A 21,390-nucleotide genomic window follows, 5' to 3' on the forward strand; every position below is an offset into this window, starting at 1 on the left:
GCCAGAGGGGCTGCTGTATGGTTCCATAGAAAGTTACCATATAGTGGGCTGGTAGGGGGCTGTTTGGGCCTCTTTGTACTTGGAATGGCAGAGCCTATTTTGACTCCCAGTCCAGGCCTGATAGATGCCCCCCAATGAGTTTCCACAAATGTGGGATTGTGTGGTTACACTATTATAGAGTTAAGAAAATAATCCAACAAATTAATAATATGAAGCTTTTCATGACAGAACCTAATATTTTCCAGGATAATCAAATCTGAATAATTCATTTATTTTCCAGTTATTTTATTGCATTCCAATCTCAACAACTTCATCTTGGACAGGGTTAAAGCAATAAGATTCCTTTAGATTAGCCCGCTAAACATTAATTACAAACGAGTGATAGAAATGGTATAATTTGCACAGATAGCACAAAACTTTGACCCCGCTACTTTAGGCTTATATAGTGCATCCACGCCTCACTCTTCCCTGCACTTGGGCCGCCTGCTCAATTCGACTCTGCCAGGTAAGACAATGCCAATACTCACAGGCAGGGCCGGCCTTAGGCCTATTGGACCAATTGGGCCCAATAGGGCCCCGCACCTCTGGGGGCCCCGCACCAGAGGGCAGCACAGATAATATTTCCCCCAGCACATGATGCTGCCTGGCCTGCCCCCAACTTTGAGAGTCCGGCCCACCCCCAACTCTGATAAGCCAGCCTATCCCCCAACTCCATAGGTCTAGCCTGCCCCCAACTCTCATAGGCCCAGCTTTCCTCCAACCTTGATAGGCCCTGCCTGCCCCCAATCCAACCAAGCCTGCTCCCAAGCTGAATCGGCCCAGCCTGCCCCAAACTAATTGGCCCAGTCCACTCTCCTATTTCCTCCCTCTCTCTCTTACCCTGTGTGCCCCTATTATGTGCCCCTATTTCATCCCTTTCACTCTCTTACCTTGTCTGCCCCTTTCCTTTCTATTTTGTGCCTGTATGCCCTTATTTTCCTAAATACTTGGTGTGTCAGTAGCCAGCAACACTTTTTCTAGGGGCCCCGCCAACATGGTCCCAATTGGGCCCCACATTTGATAGGACCAGCCCTGCTCACAGGGCTATGGACAGCCCCTGGGTACAGACATCATTCTAAGCACCTTCCCAATATCCATTCTTTCGTTATTTTCACTGGGTTTAGCGCTATGTGTTAATGTCATTGCTATTGTCTGGCTTTCCCTTTCTGTTCTCTGATTGTGACTCTTGGAACAATGTAGCAGTGGTTATTCTAAATGGAAATGAAAGTGACTTACCATTTAGATTTAATGTAGACACTTGATTGGTCTGTCTGTGATGGGAAATAATGCAGATCTCCAGGCACAGGCATCGTAGCTACAAAGATGACTGCTGATCTAGAGTAAGAGGTTTATATTTCATATAATTCAAATAACGAGCAGTAATGGAGCAATATAAATAAGCAGTAATGTGCAGTTGCACATGGCAACACCGCATGTGTTTATAAACAGTTTAAAATAAGACACAGGTGCCCATTTGCCTGGTTGAACTATGGTTAATTTTTGAGGGAAATTGGCATATCAGATGCAAGAGAGCATGTGCACGGTTGGATTATACATCTTAAATGGTCACATTCCTTGCACTTAAATCTGTTTCTCTGCTTAATGTGTCCCTCTTTATTGCTGCTTAGCTTAACACCAGCAGACTCCTGGAGGGTCGAACTGAACCATCTCCAACATGCCATTCACTTACAACAATCTGCCAGTTCCGCTAACGGAAATCAAACTAAACCTTGACGAGATGCCAGCAAAGTTTCCTGAGAAAGAACTGCCTTCAGGTAATTGCAGACCATATCCTGCCATTCATAAGTACAGAATTGTGAGGGACCCCTTCCTCCAACTTATAGTGAGGGCCCAATGAGAGTCCAGTGTAACCTAAAATAGTATTACAAGATAAAAATAGGGATATGTTTTAAAGGGAATTTGGTTAGATGGCAATATCATTAATCTCTGTTTTATGTCAGGGGAATCCTGTGCTAATGTGTCCGATTATCATGAGCAATACAGAGTATTGATTACTAACAATGTTTGGATATGATACTAACAGTGTCTGCAATCGGTCTCTATGAAACAAGGCAATAAAGGCTGATAATCCTGTTCTGCTGGCAAGGAAACCATTTCTTATTGCAGTTAATGACAGGGAATTGTTCATTTAAAGGAAAAGGTGCCAAGTGCACATTACCATTCCCTAATAAGGGAGTTTGGGGGAAATTAATGTGATATCAATTATCATTATCCCAACAGTTCCCCTTTAAATATATCTTCTTTTTTTTATCCACAGTCACTAATACTGCATCAACCACAGATTTATTGTACCGTGATGGTCTTGACATGGAGGATCCATGGGCCTTACCTGAACTGCAGGGATCTGGCCCCTCATGGAAAGGTATGATAACCACTGATCTGAGGACAGATATAATACCTAGAGCTGCCTGCATAACTCTATGTGCTTTGAATATCCCTAGTCACACGGTAGGGAAAGATGTGGCTATTATAGGACGAATGATCCCTCAATATTTCCTAATATTTTTCATATATTTTCCATCTTCAGAGTTGAATACGAAGCAGAGAATCAAACGTGTTGTTATTGGGATAGTGAAGAGCTGCCTTCTCCTGGGATTCCTCTACTTTTTCGTCTGCTCCTTAGATGTACTGAGTTCTGCCTTCCAGTTGGTGGGAAGTAAGTAATTTATGTTCACCTCTATAGCCCAGCTCCTCTCATGTAAATGTTGGGTCAGTTGTTAAAGTGTAAATTGGAATAAAATTTGCACCCATTTATAGTAGCCTCAATAAGATCTTCTCCCTGGGTAAGTGAATCCAATCTACCCCTAGTACTAGGCTAGGGAGAGTTCTGATTCTCAATACTTGCAGGGCTGTCCTATTTCCCATGATGCCTTCTGTAAATTTTACCCCACTGATCACTGACCCCAAATTATGGACAATTTTTCCTATCAATAAACACAAATTGTTCCTTTATACCTAAATTTGACACTTCCTCTGCCTTTTTCTTTCTACAGGTAAACTGACAGGTGATATTTTCAGTGATAACAAAATCCTGGCTAATCCCATAGCTGGGCTTGTTATTGGGGTGCTAGTTACAGTCCTGGTGCAGAGCTCCAGCACGTCCTCTTCCATCATTGTCAGCATGGTGTCCTCTGGATGTAAGTAAAAGGGATCTATTATTCCTTTCTGGAAATAGGCTTTATTAGGTAAGGCTGGAGTTATTGAAAAGAATTAGTAAATTAGTAATTAGTAAATTGTAAATGGGTGTAGGTAGTGTCTATCTATCTGAAATGCCTTGTATAAGCAGGAGACTAATGTAGATCCCAAGAGAACACCTAGAATATCCCTGTAGTACAGAATGAGAAAAAAAATCCCTTTAAGTCCTCTTCAGGTGATAAGTCAGTGGAGCAGTGGTGTATTGTATCAGAAGTCTGAGGCAGGATTCTTGGAGAATCCTAAGGCATATTATTATCTCAGAGTAAGTCATTAAGAAGGCCCCTCACAAATGAGGGATAGCTAGTATTAGGCCTAGACCCATAATAGCTCGCCAATGAAGCAAGATGTAACAGAAGGCAGTGGAGTCCAACAACAAAAATAGAGGATCAGTGCATTAGGGGGTCTTCTTTAGAGCAGGGTTATGAATGAGAAGATCATTACTTTGCTGATGGCTGGTAAATGGGCCCTGGGCACCAAAGAGAGGTGATTGTTCTGGGTAGGAGAGTAGAAAGAATCTAACCAGGTGGGGTACGTATGAGAAGTATCTGTGAGGGAGATGGTGAGATGGTCATTGCCGACAGGGTAAGAAAGAAAGGGGGGCTGTCACTAGGTAGGAATGGGGAAGAACGTGTTTCTTTAACTATTAAACCACATCCTGAACACCATTGGCAAAGTAGGTGTATGTTGCTTTTAAGCTTTAGTTCAATCCTAATAATTGAATTTCTTGTTGTGCCCTAGTGCTGAACGTAAAAGCTTCCATCCCCATCATAATGGGAGTAAATGTTGGAACATCCGTCACCAGTACCTTGGTATCTCTGGCGCAATCTGGAAACCGCAATGAGTTTCGCAGGTAAGGTTTCTTACAGACTTTCATGCTTTCTGAATCTTCGTTTTTGTTTTGTTTTGGATAGTTTTCACACAATCCCTAGACAGCTGCACTAAGGGCAAAGGGGAAGTGATATAAAACAGTTTTTTGGAGCTGTGGGCACTACAAGGAGCTGTTACTCCAACATTATTGTCCTCTTTAACTTCCAAATGTATAACATTTCAGGGCTTTTGGTGGTTCTGCTGTCCATGGCATCTTTAACTGGATGACGGTCATAGTGTTGCTGCCCATCGAGCTTGGCACAGGATATCTGTATCAGATCTCTAAAGTCATCATCAACAGCTTCAACATCAATGCAGGTGGACAAGCCCCTGATATCCTAAAAGTCATTACTGAGCCCTTCACTCATCTGATTATCAGGGTAAGTACTGTAGTTGCATGTCTTCTATCTACTGATATGCCTGTGTCCAAATAGAAATCCGTAGTCTAGCCACAGCTTACAGGTTTTTTTTGTGTCCCTAGCTGGACAGTTCTGTCATTTCTGGAAATGCCATTGGAGATCCCGAGACAAAGAACAAGAGCCTGATCAAGCATTGGTGCATTACAGAGTCTTACACAGTGAGTATTGCCAGGGAACACGGCACTGATAACAGCACAACTATATTAAATATATCTGATGCAATTAGCAGCAAAATAGCAATGGAATTCTCTGGATTGTTCTAGGTCACCCAAAACATCTCCGTGTCCAACATGACTGAGTGCAACATATTTCAGTGCTTCGTTACAGAAAATGGAACATTCCGGGAAGAGAACATCACCAAAAAGGAAAATATTGAGAAATGTAAGAGCCACAGAGGGGTTCAGGAAACACAGCTCTTCTGTATTTGATGGACAGCATGAAAGTACTAAAGGGTAGCAGTGTGGATTGCATGGCAGCCAATCAGCACTAAGATTTCATCAGCTTTGGTGAAGTAAGACACGGAAAGTAAATATCTGATTGGTTGCTACCGGTTACTAGACCCCAAAGTCACTTGACTGTGGATTAAACTGCAGTGACCACGATATGATAGTTCAGCATTTACTTGCTTGTGGTATCACTTTCTATATTTGACTGATTATGGTCTCTTTCTACAGGCATGCACATTTTTGTGAACACCAACCTCTCAGACATGGCTGTTGGCTTCATCCTTCTGACAGCCTCCCTACTGGTCCTGTGCACGTGTCTCATCCTCATCGTCAAATTGCTAAACTCAGTCCTGAAGGGGCAGATTGCTCAGGCAATCAAAAAGATCATCAATGCAGGTAATGGGACGGAGTATGCTCGCCTAACTTGGGCAGATGAACTCATAGTTAATCATGCCAAAGCCTCCTGAAACAATGTTGCAGAATTCAACTGATAAAAAGACCGGGAGAAGAATGGACTTCTGCTATATTGTTACAGAAGTCAGAACTAGACAACATGGATAAACAAATATTGCTTTCAAAGAAAATTACATTTAACCATAATTTCCAAACCACTGAAATGCTGTATTTAAAGGAAAACTATACCCCCCAAACAATGCAGGTCTCGATAAAAAGATATTGCATAAAACAGCTCATATGTAAAACCCTGCTTCATGTAAATAAACCATTTTTATAATAATATACTTTTCTAATAGTATGTGCCATTGGGTAATCATAAATAGAAAATTGCCATTTTAAAAAATAAGGGTCGCCCCCTGGGATCGTACGCTTCACTGTGCACACAAACATACCAAACAAACCATACTTGTTAGGTCACAGAAGCCAATTAACAGACAGAGTTCTGTCTTTTGCTTCAACACTTCTTCCTGTTACAGTAAGGTATCTCTACACCTGGAAAAAGACAGAGATAAAAGTTGCAATACTTTACATCATTCTGCTGCTTCAGAACTGACATTTAGATCTGCAGAGCCTGCAATATCTATTTCATATATGTTTATATATATGTATGTATGTATGTATGTATGTATGTATGTATTGCTTATCCATTATAATAGTGTGTCACCGATAAGGAGAAATAAACCTTTGACCCTTTTATTTTAGAATGAAATCTTATAAGATCAACTTTGCCGCTATCTCAACTTTAGCTAAGGTTGCCTTTGTCCTACATATAAGCTGAAAATACACCCATTTTATTATCCACCTATAGTACAGTACATGGGGTATTGCTTATTGTGTGCCCAGAACATTCCCTCTCTGTATATTTGTATTACTACATATGGGAGGAGGTGCCATATTGATTCACTTAGAGTTAGACAGTACAGTATAAGGGTATAGCTTATTGTGTGCCCAGAAGATTCCTTCTCTGTGTATTTGTATTTCTACATATGGGAGGAGGGAGGTGCCATATTGATTCCCTTAGACAGTACAGTATGAGGGTATAGCTTATTGTGTGCCCAGAACATTCCTTCTCTGTATATTTGTATTTATACATATGGGAGGCGGTGCCATATTGATTCCCTTAGACAGGACAGTATGAGGGTAGAGCTTATTGTGTGCCTGGAACCTTCCATCTCTATATATTTGTATTTATACATATGTTTATGAGCTTCCATATTATTACTCACTGCCCCTGGATAATCCAATTGGAATTAGCATCATGGCCTTAATGTTTAAGAGGAAGCAAAATTTACTGTTCCAGCAGTGATTCACCTTTTTTTAACCATATCAGGAGTTTATACTTTTTACAGTGCATTAGAACCAGAGAGGGATGACTCATTATGATGTTTGTCCCCCATACAGATTTCCCATTCCCATTCACCTGGCTTACCGGATATCTGGCCATTATTATTGGTGCTGTAATGACCTTTGTGGTGCAAAGTAGCTCTGTGTTCACTGCTGCGATTGTTCCATTGATTGGTAAGTAATTTATTGGTTTGATATATAAAGCCATTAATCTGAGCCGCTCACATCACTCACTAATATACAAGAATTTGTACTTCCTGTTACTAGGCTGCTCTCTTTCCCATGGTCAAACATAAGATATTGCTGGCTATTAATGTATTTGCACAGAGAAAGCAATGGAAAGTGACTAGGTGAAAGAGTAATAGCAATGTACAGAATATTTATGGTTTCATCTGATAATGTTTCACAAGTTACTTACCTTTCAACCAGCAGCAGGACAATATTTAATCCATAAATCTCTGTTGCACTTCACATATAGTCAGATGTCTGGAATGTAAGACGATTTACATTATTTTCTGTAGACGATAAGAATAACTGCCTTGCAGATTATTAACTGTAAGACTAAAAGTTAATGATAGTCTCACCCATTACTGACATTTAATTACTTACTACCATAGTGACTAGGCCTCATTTATGATTCTCAGGGGCAATAGGCGCTATACATAAAGCATTTGCACTTGTACATTGACTGACGCCCACAAGTCTTGATCAGGCATTACATACAGGGCTTCACTTGTGCATTGCACCCACATATACTACAGTTTGCGCCATGAAAGCCATGCTTAATTAAAACAATTACTCTGCAATGCTGGGAAATTACATTTTATTTTGGGTAGAAATCACAGAGAATTGTGTTGCTATTTTGATGCCATTTACAGCAAAACTCTGGGTATTTCATAAGTGTTTTTTATGGTTTCACAGGTGTGGGGGTCATTAGCATGGAAAGAGCCTACCCATTGTTCCTGGGGTCCAACATCGGAACCACCACTACTGCCGTGCTGGCAGCTCTAGCCAGTCCTGCTGACACCCTCAGCAATTCTGTGCAGGTACAGCGCCTCCCTAAGGAGCATTGGATTCTGTTATTCTGCCAAGATCAACACTGTCAATATCCTTAAAGGAACAGCAACAACAAAAAATTTTTAAAGGAATGACAATTTAATGTACAGTTATCCTGCACTGGTAAAACAAGTGTGCTTGCTTCAGATACACAACTATAGTTGCAGTGTGTTTCTGAAGCAAACACACCAGTTTTACCAGTGCAACACACCAGTACAGGTATGGGACCTGTTATCCAGAATGCTCAGGACCTGAGGTTTTCCGGATAATGGATCTTTCAGTAATTTGGCTCTTCATACCTTAAATCTACTAGAAAATCTTGTAAACATTAAATAAACCCATTAGGGGTCAAGTACAAGCTACTGTTTTATTATTACAGAGAAAAAGGAAATCATTTAAAAAACAATTGTATTATTTGTTATAATAGAGTCTATGAGAGATGGCCTTTCCGTAATTTAGAGCTTTCTGGATAACGGGTTTCCGGATAAAAGATCCCATTCCTGTACATTATATTTTTATTAAAATACTTTCATTTTTTTGGTGTTACTGTTCAATTACCTTAATCTTAATAATCAGGAGTAAGAGTGAGCCTATTGGTAGACAGGATAGCCAATCAGAACTTGGTACTGCCGTGCAGAGTCATCAATATGAGACCCACATATACTAAAAGGCAGAACAGCTTGTGCTTTAGGTTTCAGTGGTTTTGAACTGGATACTAATATTTGTTTGTTCATACCAGGTTGCCTTCATCCACCTGTTCTTCAACTTGACTGGATTAGTTCTCTGGTATATTTTACCATTCATGCGCCTCCCCATTCCTGTAGCAAAGAAATTTGGAGACATCACAGCCAAATACCGTTGGTTCGCTGTATTATATCTTCTCTTCAGCTTCCTTGTCATACCGCTGGCAGTCTTCGGCCTCTCTATGGCTGGGTGGATTGTGTTGGCTGCCATTGGAGGCCCAATCATCTTTGTGGTCATCGTCATCATTATTGTGAATGTTCTGCAGAAGAAAGCCCCTAAGTGCTTGCCTCCCTTCCTGAGAGACTGGGACTTTTTGCCTATCTGGATGCACTCCATGGCCCCTCTGGACAGATTATTTAACTCTGTCTGTGGCTGCTGTTGCAAAAAGTGCAAGAAGAGCGAAGATGAGGAGAAACCAAAGGAGCAACTGCCCGCAGACCTTTCATTCAGTGAAATGCACTGCTACGACAATCCTGAGTTCATTCAGTCACAAAAGCTATGAGGGTGACTTCAGTCACTTACATGGACAACTCAATGAACTGCTCTTCCCACAAACACCAACTCCCCACCCAAAACTATTTATGTATTTTTGTACAGTTGTTTTTTTTTTTTTTTACATGAAGATAATGTGAAAGCCATGGCCTTAAAGAGATGGAGTATGAGCTGGCTTTACTTAAACAAGTCCACGTTTATTATGATGTCTGTGTTGGATAAAACTGGGGTCCCTAAGCTTTAGCCCAACTTTAAAACACCCCCAAGGAATCTAAAGCCAGCACGTACCCCATTTAACAGAGCTCCAAATCTCTGTTTTCCTGCTCTCTTTCCTGTGGATGTCTGACTTCACTGTTATCCTTCCTATATGTCTAAATGGGTATTTGGTTCTCTTTAATTCCTGCTGCCTGCCTGCTCTCTTTCCAGTGGGACTCGTGGAATAATTTCCACTATATCTTTAAGAGTGGTGGCAGACGTGGCTACTGGGGGTAATTAGTCGCTCAGCTACAAATCGCCTCTTCTTCGGGCGACTAATCTCCCCTAAATGCCTTCCCGCAGCTAGAATGTAAATCGCCAGTGGGATGGCACTCAGAATGCTTTGTTCTACGATTCACCGGAAGTTGCCTCAAGAGGAAACTTAGAGCTATTTCAGAGAGCCAAAGCGGTCCGAGTACCATCCTGCCGCGATTTACATTCTAGCCGACAGGAAGGCATTTAAGGGAGATTAGTCGCCTGAAGAAGAGGTGATTTGTCGCTGGGCGACTAATCACCCCAAGTAGCCACGTCTGCCACCACCCTTTAAAGCTAGACATGTCTTTAGTTGCAAAAGCTTTAAAATACTGCTTAACATTGTTCTAACTGGTCCTATGAGAATGAGATCAATACTGGAGAAGCCCTGACCCAGAATGAACACTGGGAGGAGAGCAGCCCAGATGCACGCAGTGGCACACCTAGCAGCACAAAGGATTTGTAGCTGGGTTCGATTAGCTCTGAAAGTAATTCCAGGAAGGACAGAGAGAACCAGCCAGCAACTATTTTAGATAGGAAAAATTACAGTTTTACATAAACCAACATGGTGCTGTTTTTTACCTTTTTATACCCAGGTTTTACAACCCAAAACAATATGGTTCTGTTCAGGTCTTTTGCAGTTCTTAGTGACTCTTGGTGATGTGTACAGATTGCAAGTTGATATGGGAGAAGCTTTGCCCCATGCTCGTGTATGGGCTGCTAGAAATCAGTATTTCACCTGCAACTACATGCTTTTACTCCCAAAATATGTGCAGGTCATACTGGTCAGTTGCAGGCAACTCGTTATGAGTGATAAGTCATGTCTGAGCAACAGTGAGACAAAAATATTTTGGCTGTGCCCGTGCCTTTTATTCTTGAGTAAGATACTGTCATATTTTCTATTTTTGCTTACAGTGCACATCAAATCAATAGCACAATATGACTGGATTAAAGGAAAATTAAAGTTACAGAGTTTTGTCATGGCGTGATAAGCAAAGAAAATGTATTTCTCCAAAATCCAGTTTGGCAAAATGTCATAAATTGAGGGTTGGTCTATTTAGAAGTTATACATATGGCACTTCTTTCCAGTGGATGGTTTTGGGATGTTCTACTTTTTGTGTATCCCCCAAATGCCCCTCAAAGAAGGGAGCCAGGTTATATTATTATCATCCCCTCAGCCGGTCAATATCCGGGAAGACTGCTTAGAATGTCCTGTATCAGAGGTTGATAAGGGAGTACGAGTATACTCGTATTTGAGTGATATGCTGGACATAAAAAGAGTTTCTTGGCCATGGGTTGTGTAACTGTATTGATTACCCCTCCCTATTCATATTATTACTTTATTGTAGGATTTCCCACTTGCCTAAAGATATAGCAAAGTGCTGTTTCTGTCCCTGTGACAATTACACAACACCAGGATGTCGCTGTAGTGTGATTATAAAATCACACATATGGCTTAAATCTTCAAGTATGTAATGAAACATAGCAAGACTGGAGCACACAAAGCTCAAACCCCTATATCTGCTACTAAGTGGCACTAACACCCTAGGCAGAGAGAGAGGGGCAAGCCCTACCTAGACAGATCACTTTATTCATAGGCTAGGTTGTTCCCTACTCCATTCAGTATTCAGCAAGGCCAGTAGTAACATTTTTATAGATTAAAACAGTAGGTACAGTATTTGACTTCTGCAGATCACAAATCCTGTAGCTGCACCTCCTTTTCTATATTGCCAAAAGACTTGCGGTGGTGCTATCAATCCCCTGGACGAAAGGCAACATGATATGTACTTGTACAAAAAAAGAAGTAGGAAACATACACTTTATAACTACTGAAGGGGAGCTTACCCCATTTATGGTGGCCCGGGTCCCACTGAAAAGAGCTGAATGATAAAATAAAGATTAGCCAGTGGTAGGCTGAATTCTACATGTAGTCACTCTAGGAACAACATATGTTTAGGCTATTTAGCCCTAGAGCAGCCATATGCTCTCCTGACAAGTGTAAAAGGTTATGTTCACTGATCACTAATACAGTCTCCATCCAAAAGCCTCTGTACAGCATTATAAGAATTGTGTGACATCTGTACCACACCTGCTCAGGGACTAGTCCAATTGCCCTTGTGGGCTCAGGATTGTTTTTCCCATTTGAGAAAAATCCCTGTTGGCATTATCCATTTGGGCAGTTAGTGTCCGCCTAGCATCTGCCTAAACCAAGCTTTTCCATAAGACTGCCAGAAGGCCATTTATCACTCCATAGGCTGCATTTCAAGTGTTCAAGAGACCAATGGCGGTCTCCTTTACTCCACTCCAGCTGACTTTGGGATTTCAAACAATGATGTTTGGGCTCTGATCACTGATCTGTATCAGAAATCGATCTACTTGAATTATTAGGGCCTATTTTGAATGTCTGCACGGACATGGTGTCCATGTATAGGATTTGAGCCACGGATGATGGTTGTAATGAAAACTGGTTATCCATCTCTTTCTTGATTCCTCTGTTTTATATACCAAAACCAAGGATCTTAAAAACAAGTGGAAAAGGTCAAACAACATTGTTGCTTATTACAGTAGATGTGAGGCACGTACTGTAAACTCTCTGTAGTTATTATAAATAAGTCATTAACAGATACTATAAACTAATGAGAGATCATTAGCTCTATGTGTCAGCCGAATAAACAAATCCCTGCTGACTATGGAAATTAAATGTTGTGCATCTAAAGTTGTTTCACCTGTTACAATGTATCCAAGCAGAAACTCAGCATTCCAGGTCACAAACAATATGGCAGCTGGAATCAATTAGCCAATAGAGCGCTGTGGCATCAGAAGGCATTGTTCTGATGCTTCTATATAAACACTTAATAAAGGTATTATCAAATTGATTCACATTGATATCAAGTGCAACAGGGGCTTTTCCTCCTCAGCCTGGTGTCATTGCAGTGACAGAACAAACAATAGAAGTCATTGGCCATAAAACCATTTCTAGGTTTAATGTCTTATTAATCTGGCAATTTCAGCTTTAAAAGCCAAACTATGTAGAGTTCAGTAATAAACAAGCCTTAATATTCCATTTTGAACCCTGACAGCAGGTCACATTGAGCCAGGAGTGTTATCAGCAAGAAAATTTGGAAGAAAAAAAAAATATAGTGAGCCCATATCTTACTGGCACTGCATAATTAGCCAATTTTCTAATAGCATTATACGTATTATACTAAAGGAGAACTAAAGCTAAAATCACTGGGGGTGATTATAATCACTTACCTGATTCCCCAGGCTGGTGCTCCTGTTAGAAGAAAAATGCATGGTATTCCTGTAGAAGCTAATTTGGCATGAGCAGCACGGGAGCAGGAAGTACAGAGAATCAGAGATCTGTACTGAGTGAGTCTGTGGAAGATTGAATTAATTTATCCATGGAGTGGTTCAGGGGCGTAACTACAGAGGAAGCAGACCCTGCGGCTGCAGGGGGGCCCAGGAGGTATAGGGGGCCCCACAAGGCTCAAATTCATATACAATTTTAATACATTTTGGTAAAACAGGACAACCTCTGGATATGTTTGGGGCCCTAAAGTTAATTTGCTGTGGGACCCAGTAACATCTCGTTATGCCACTGGAGAGGTTGTAGTGAAGCCTAAATTTAATCTCAACTCAATGTACGTGTGATTTAGTGTCCATAATACAGAAAACTCACACATACTATTTTAGACTTTAGTCTTCCCAACTGCATTATATAACTTTTTTGCTGCAACCCAGTTTGGGCCAGTATGGGTGCAGCTTGTGGAAAAAAAGATACAGATGAATTACAGATTTCTTTAAATGTAATCTAAGATTATGGGAAGAACACTTTATCTCCACGTTTTTCACTGCTCGCTCAGATGATACAGACTTTGCCCTCTGCACTCGGTGAACGGGTGCAGGACAGGGGACAGTGCAAAGTTTCAAACTTGTTAGGCTTACCTTAGTTGCTCTTTAGAGTTTTATATTTTTATGTACTGATGTCTGACCTTTTTTTTACAAATTAAAGAGCAAAGAAAACTGAAGCAAGTGTGCATTCAAATGTGATTTGCTTTAATGTTGCATTTACTTATGTGTGTAAACAAATTTGTAGTGGGCAGGTTTAAAATAACAGAGAATGGCTAAATGACAGTAGAAAAAGAAACAATGACTTTCAGTTACTATCCCCAGTCTTGTGCAAATGTGCAAATTCTCTGGGCAGTAAGCACTTTCCTGTAGGTCTGACTTGCTCTCTCCTTGCTTTGCCATGCAGACAGACTAATAACACAGATTCAATCATTCACAAGAATAAACTATCCACCCTGCAGTAAACAAGCACAAGTTATGGGCAAATGCCAGCAGACAATAAAGTTACCAGATAAAAAAGTACTTTTATGCTCACTGGACATATCTGTGATTTATATTCTACAATACCACACTCCGAAGGAATAGAGTGTATACATAATTGGGAATCAAGACACATGAGATCAATTTTGCCTGTGAAATTTTAGAATTGGTATTAACGAAGAATTATTTCATGTTTTTGGAGCAGTATTATGTTCATTAGGTAGGGTGCGCCATAGGTGCTAGCATGGCTCCTATATACGCTAATACATTTATGCATGATTTTGAAAATAAGTACTTTTTAAATATGGAGTGGGGTAAATACATCTTACATTACTGGCGCTATGTGGATGATATATTTTTGGCGTGGAACGGTACTGCCAGTCAATTTAAGGAGATGATTAAGGACATAAATCAAATGCATAGTACAATTAAGTTCACTTTTGAATTTTCAGAGAATGAACTAGCTTATTTGGACATTAAAATAAGTATTGAGGACAATAACATAATGACGTCCATGCATTATAAAAGAAAAGACTGCAATACCGTTCTATTACCTTCAAGCTGTCATCCACCTGGTGTTTTTTAGGGTCGTAGCCAGCTAAATAGGGTAAGATGTAATACATCTAATGATATATTGTACGAGAAAGAGGCTGATGTGATGATTAACAAATTTGTACAAAGAGGTTATGATAAGGCACAACTAGATCAAATAAAACAGGAACTAAAAATGGTAGAACGTAATGAATTGCTAGTATAAGAAAATGAAACGAAAAAATCTAAGCTAAGTAGAATCCCGTTGGTGTCAACGTAAAACGTTCAATTCTAAAAAATTGGAGAATACTACAAACAGATAGGAAAATAGGACGATTATTTAAAGATCCCCCTTTTTTTCCATACAGACATGGGAGATCAATTGGAGAAATAGTCTCCAAAAAGATTTTGCAGAAAGATAGGAATGCAGGATTGTTGGCACCTTTGAGAAAGGGTACTTTTGGTTGTGGGGATTGTGCACATTGCACTGGTATTATAAAAGGTGATACTATAGCTCATCCCACAAAAGGTTCCCCCATTAGGATGAATGGGCATTTTTCCTGTAACAGTATGGGAGTAATCTATATGTTAAAGTGCCCATGTGGATTATCGTATGTGGGACAGACAAGTAGGTCCTTTAAGGTTCGTCTTAATGAGCATAAAAGTAACATACGAAATTGTACAACAGAGAAGGAAGAAAGAAATAAACAGGAAGAAAGAAATGAACATTTTTCTGAATTATCAGTTGCAAAACATTTTTTTCATAACAAACACACAGTATCTCACGTAAAATGGACTATATTGGAACAGGTTAATCCATTGACAGGTAATGTGCGGAAACAGTTGCTGAGAAAAGAGGCAGCATGGATAAATAATATTAGATTCTCTTGTGCCTAAAGGACTGAATGTAAGTTTTAGTTTACAATGCTTTTTGTAAATGTATAATATATTTAATGCAATGTGTGTAATGCACCTGAGGAAGGGGTTGTCCCAGAAAGCTTGTGCCATATTTCTGCAATAAATGCTTTAAAGGCAGGAGCCAAAGTAAGGTGTGCTTCTTTTTCCCTTTCTCCAAGATATTATAATGTTGAGCTTGAAGCAGCCTGGGATTGAATGCACCCTATAATTAACAAGTAAGTGGTGTGCTGAAAATAAACAGTTGTTTGACTACAAATGCCAGCAGATATCACATTGCCTTAAGCTCCCCATAGACGCGACGATTCCTCTTCTGAACGACCAATCCTTCTAAATTATCGTGCGGTTAGTGGGATTCGAACGATCGAACGTCTTACGATTTTTCGGCCGACATCTGTCAGGAAATTGATCGGCCAGGTCAAAAAATCTTTGTCGGTCCCAGTGCAATCTATCTATGTTTGCAGGGCCAAGCAGGCAGCTCTTCTTTGTTTTAATGGCAAATTGGTCTTTTTAGTTGATGGTCAATTCGTACGATCGTACGATAGTTCCAAGAAAATCGTGGTCTCACGATGAGGATCGGATCTTTTAAAAATCTCAACATCTATGGCCAGCTTAAGTGATAAAAAAGAAAACTGCAGCATGTAAAGTAGAGGCAGGTAACAGAAGAGAGGACACTTGGCAATACTGGCCAGCCAGCTGAATCGTAAACCCTTTAAATGGTCCAAATATGTAGCTGGATATTTCTGCAACTCCTGATTTCATAAACGCTGTCACCACTATCTTTCTTTTATTACTGCTGGGTATATGCCCAGGAGCATCACCCTGCCCCATATAAACAGAACAATGAATGAATGCATGAAGCATTACCATCTCCTGACTTGTTGCTATGAAAAAAAAACACCTTGTCATGTGATTGCTAGTTTAACCATTTGCTAATCTGGTAGACCAAACACTTTACATATTACCATTACTTTTAAAAAATCTTTGGTGAGCTTCAGGAAAGCAGCAGAAATAATCCTGGGGCTACACTGTGCAGCCACATTAAACATACAATATGCTGAGCAGGCCTGTCCTATTTGGAAGTCATACCCATACCAAGAAGCTGGATCTATCAGCATGTTGCTGTCTAGCATAAGAATAAAAAATAAGCTTCCATAGTAATACAGTTCATAAGAATTCTAATGTCAAGAAGACCAGCCTGTACAGCTAACAGAACCCACAGTCTTGGTCAGGGGTGCCCAAACTTTTTGCAATAAGGGCTAGATTTGGTGAGGTGAAAATGTGTGGGGGCCGACCATTCAGCCTGACAGTCTTTGAACCATTAACATTAAATTACAGGAATCGAGTAATCGTAGCAGTAATATTTGGGCACATTAGTGAAATGATCTGCCACTTGGTCTATACTGCTGCCTGTGTACTGAAGGTGTTAGCAATAGACACGTACTGGAACGCAGTGACGCCATACTTCTTTTACTGTACTGGCACGTCAGTACGTCTATGGACACCTTCAGCCCTAAAGAAGTATGTGAAAACAGCGCATCTCTATGTGCCAGTACGTGACTATTACTAACACCTTCAGCACACAGGCAGCAGTATAGACCAAGTGGCAGATCATTTCACTCATGTGCCCAAATATTACTGCTATGCAATTCCTGATCGCACTGTGCTGGGGGGCCTCATTATTATTAATTTCATGATGGAGGCTGAGGGCCAGTGTAAATTTGAAAAAAAGCAGAAATTGGCCCCTGGGCCGCACTTTGGACATACCTGGTCTAGGTTATCACTAATGATGAGTGTCGGAAAAAAAACAAATGGAAAAGGGCAATGAGACACATGTACGATAGAAGGTCAGGAGCATTCCTGCACATTATCAGATTATACGTGCTCATTTTTAAATACTCTGACAAGTGCACTACACAGTACATAAGATATACAACGGCTTTCCTATCTCCAACATGTAAACAAAGTCCACTGTACTTCGTGAAAGGAATTGTTACGCCTCTGCAAGCTATACCGAGTGTCCGCTTTCTGGGCAACTTTTTATTTTTATTTACAGTTATGTGTAATTGCAACTAAAAGCAGCATATCCCTTTCTCTTCTTTGGTTCTGACTCTTGAAACAATGTAGCAAAAGTCAACTCCTTTGTCAGACTGTTGTTTAGCTAGCTGCTGCTGTATTTTTGAAACCAGAGAACAGGACAGACAAATAATGATTTCAATAGCAATTACATTTATAATTACCTCTGAAACCAATCATTCCATTTAATTAATGCATTAAGCTGAGCATGATCAAGGTTCATGGCACTTGCCATGGCTTGCAGAATTTGACCATCTTAATGTCAGACCACACCTCCTATTCAATCCAGTTGGTGTTGCATAAAGAAGGCCCTAAAAGTTGACACATGAAATGGTTTTCAGGTACATTTCATTTTCTTAATCTTTGTTCCAAGAGTACTGACACAAGTAAACAAATCAATTAAAACACTCTATTGCAGAAGGCACGAAGCGTTAAAGGGGAACGCCACCCAAAACCATTTTTTTTATTAATGTATGAAATTTAATTCTAAGCAACTTCATAATATACACTAATTACACATTTTCACTGGTTTCAAGTATTGTATAAATGTTAGGGATGCACAGAATCAAGGATACTGGTTAGGATTCTGCCTTTTTCAGCAGGTATAGGATTCAGACGAATTCAAGTGCCTGGCAAACCAAATCCGAAATAATCACGTGCACCCTAGGCAAAGGCTTCAATCAGCTTCGCCCCATATATTGCAACCATGTACCTGTGCCAGCCCAGCAGTGATCATATTGGCCCCTTCTGTACCTGTGCCAAAAGCAGCCAATCCCACATATTGCCCCTCAGCAGCAGCCAAAAAATCCATCATATTGCCCCCAGTCATCTGTGTACCTGTGCCAGCAGCAGGAGCCAAGGTATTGCCCCCATATCTGTACCTGTGCCAGCAGCAGCCAATCCATATTGCCCAAAGTCTGTACTTGTGCCAGTAGCCACCTTATTGCCCCATCATGTACCTGTGCCAGCAGCCATCATATTGCCCCAATATACCTGTGCCAGCAGCCACCATATTGCCCCAATGTACCTGTGCCAGCAGCCACCATATTGCCCCAATATACCTGTGCCAGCAGCCATTATATTTCCCCATGTACCTGCGCCAGCAGCCATCATAATGCCAAAGGAAATGTAGAAAAAGCAGGGCCGACCGGCACTCAAACGGATCCACAGGACTAGAGAAGTTCAATTAAAAATAAAATAATTTTATTTATACAAAGTTAAAAATGTATATGTGCATCACCATCCACCCTACGCGTTTCGCACCCATCCAGGGCATTTAATCATGGGCCCATGATTAAGTGCCCTGGATGGGTGCGAAATGCGTAGAGTGCATCTCCATCCACCCTACGCGTTTTACAGAGTGATGAGCCCTATGTGTACATGTAGCAATGCATACAATGCATTGTGGGTGTCATGTGGGCAACCCCTGACAGTCTGCACCTGCCATGGGCTGAAAAAACAAAGTGTTTTTAAGATGGGCTGAAAGGGGTACAACTCAGGGCATCATCTCTGGCAGCCAGCTTTACATAAGCCCTACAATCATTACATTGATTTCAAAATATTCAGGATATGATGACCTTATAATTCTCAGCAGTAATAAACATCCTGTTATATTTCCTTTCTTGAATTCATATTTGTGATTTACTAATAATAAACCCTGATAAGGAATGTGATGAAAACACGTGAAAGTTGCTCTGATAGCAGCTGTTTATCTAGAGAGGCCATAAGGAAGCTCCAGACAATGCTGACCCCTGCTCTACTCATTATCGCCTAAGGCTGAGATGTGAGGCCACCAATATAACAAGAGGTTAAACTGGCATACTGATAAAGATGCATAATCCCAACTCGGATGGCATTTGTGTTATTTCCCTAATAGCCGTCCTTATAAATAGGCTTTATGTTTTATTGTCATTGATTTACCCCAAAATACAGTTACTCATCTGCATCACTATGTGGCTGGGTTGTAAGGCTCTGCTAATTCGCCCATTCCAGCAGCATCTGGCACCAAGCGAATTTGGCACCATTCCTTAATGCAGAGTTAAAATGTTCCAGAGGGTAGATAAAACAAAATCAGGCATTACCCATGTGTGAACCGACTGACCTCTCTAACACTGTCACAAGTGCCCTCTGCCTGCTGCGGCATTCCCCCGGTGCAAGCTCTGTGGCTCCATGTTAACTGGCATGCCCAGTCAAATTTAACCCCACTGGCCCCAAACCAAGCATAGAAGGTAAAAATCAGATTTAAACATTTTTTGTTTAGCAAGTCCCTAATCCATTAGGGATTATATTAAAACCAACAATATTACAAAGATAAAGTACAAAGTAATGTTGGGTGGGTTAGCTTTCCCTTGAGATTCCCCAGCAGTCTGTTATATATTGCTGAGTATTGCCAATAACACAGGGATGACCCCCAATACATAGGGCCAATAGAGTCTGGCAAATGCCAGAGGGGTTGCTGGAAGGTGCCATAGGCAGGCAGGCTATGGGTTGTTGTCCTCCCTCTGTTCAGTCAGTGTGTGTCATTTTTGGGCTTCAGATAAACAGCTAAAATGCATTTGTGTTTACTTCACCTAAGATTCTTTATACACTGGTACATTAAGTATATTAATTCCCATAGAGCGCATTCCTTTATATAGTGAATAAAGTACCCCCTCTTGTAAAATATAAGGATATTATAAGTTACTGAGGAGTTTCATGACCATATAAAAACACGAGGCCGAAGGCCGAGTGTTTTTATACAGGTCATGGAACTCCGAGGTAACTTCTAATATCCTCATATTTTACAACTGGGGGTACTTTATTTATTATAATACACAAATTTTAGTGAGTCATGTGACAGAAATGACATCACTACTCACCGTTTATAAGGATATAATTTACAGGATATTCATGGCTTTTGTGTATTATATAGAATTACAGCCCAGAGGAGCAGGAAAGATTGCACCACATACTGACAGAGTATCCTTGCTCCATTCACTCATTGCAACCTTATTTCCTAACCCACAGGCAGGAAGGCACTGATATTAATCCAAATCACACACTTTTATTTCCCCATTAATAAGATTTGTTCCTGTGACTCTTGCGTAACACGGAGTGTTATAAAACAGTACCAGATTAATGGTTTTATGCATTTATGGTCTATTCTGTGTTATGGGGCAGATTAGTAAAAACACTAAACGCCAGACACATTTTCTTTTGATTTGATTGGTTAATAGAATGGCAAATTAGAACTGGCATCTTTCTAGATATTCACTTAGTTTAGTTTAATATTGTGGAATTGCAAAATCACTGGGGATTTATTTGCCCATTAAAATCAACTCCTAGACGTAGTGAATATGCAGAGTAGGCTCTGTGCATTGAAATTGGTTATTTATAGAGTTTATAGCCAATGTTCCAGGCCCATAATGGGATTAAGAATAGATCTCTGCTCTCACACTGGATCCTTCATGGCTTGGGAAAAGCACAGGGAGGTGTAGGGTTGCCACCTTTTCTGTAAAAAAATACCGACCTTCCTATATAGTTATCTTTTTTCCCCTAATAATAGCATTAGGATAAACCATCATTTTAACGGGCCAGGCCGGTAAAATACCAGTCAGGTGGCAACCCTAGGGGGGGTGAAGGAGTTAAAATGCTTGCACACAGGTATCACTTGCTCCCACCAGCCTGACTACACACTACAGTTTCTCTCCCCATGTGGCTATAATTCAGCATGCCCAATGGTCTGACTTAAACAGAACACAAATTGCTTTAAGTTAATGAATGCTACATTTCACATTTACCAAAACCAAGGCTGAAGTTACAGGTCTTAGTGGGCATCTTAATAATTTTGAGTGAGCAATGAGTGCCACCTAGTGGCACGCAAAAGAAAATCACATGGTGGAAACTATAAAAAGCCTGATTCTAGGAAGGATCATAACACAAATGATGCGAATCAAGTGTAACGCTAATCT

At 40.5% G+C, this 21,390-nt stretch overlaps 1 protein-coding gene across 1 annotated transcript; it reads left to right on the forward strand.

Annotated features, from left to right (window-relative positions):
* Positions 1–445: 445 nt before the first annotated feature.
* Positions 446–9,112, forward strand: slc34a3.S (solute carrier family 34 (type II sodium/phosphate cotransporter), member 3 S homeolog). Its single transcript, XM_041575062.1, has 13 exons — positions 446–505; positions 1,668–1,814; positions 2,318–2,422; positions 2,588–2,716; positions 3,054–3,197; positions 3,994–4,105; positions 4,307–4,502; positions 4,604–4,699; positions 4,805–4,922; positions 5,216–5,383; positions 6,845–6,961; positions 7,709–7,833; positions 8,583–9,112. The coding sequence occupies exons 2-13, from the start codon at positions 1,715–1,717 to the stop codon at positions 9,087–9,089; spliced, it is 1,917 nt and encodes a 638-aa protein (XP_041430996.1). The 5' UTR covers positions 446–505; positions 1,668–1,714; the 3' UTR covers positions 9,090–9,112.
* Positions 9,113–21,390: the final 12,278 nt, after the last annotated feature.

This window comes from Xenopus laevis, chromosome 8S (assembly GCF_017654675.1).
Source record: "Xenopus laevis strain J_2021 chromosome 8S, Xenopus_laevis_v10.1, whole genome shotgun sequence".
Lineage (NCBI taxonomy): Eukaryota > Metazoa > Chordata > Amphibia > Anura > Pipidae > Xenopus > Xenopus laevis.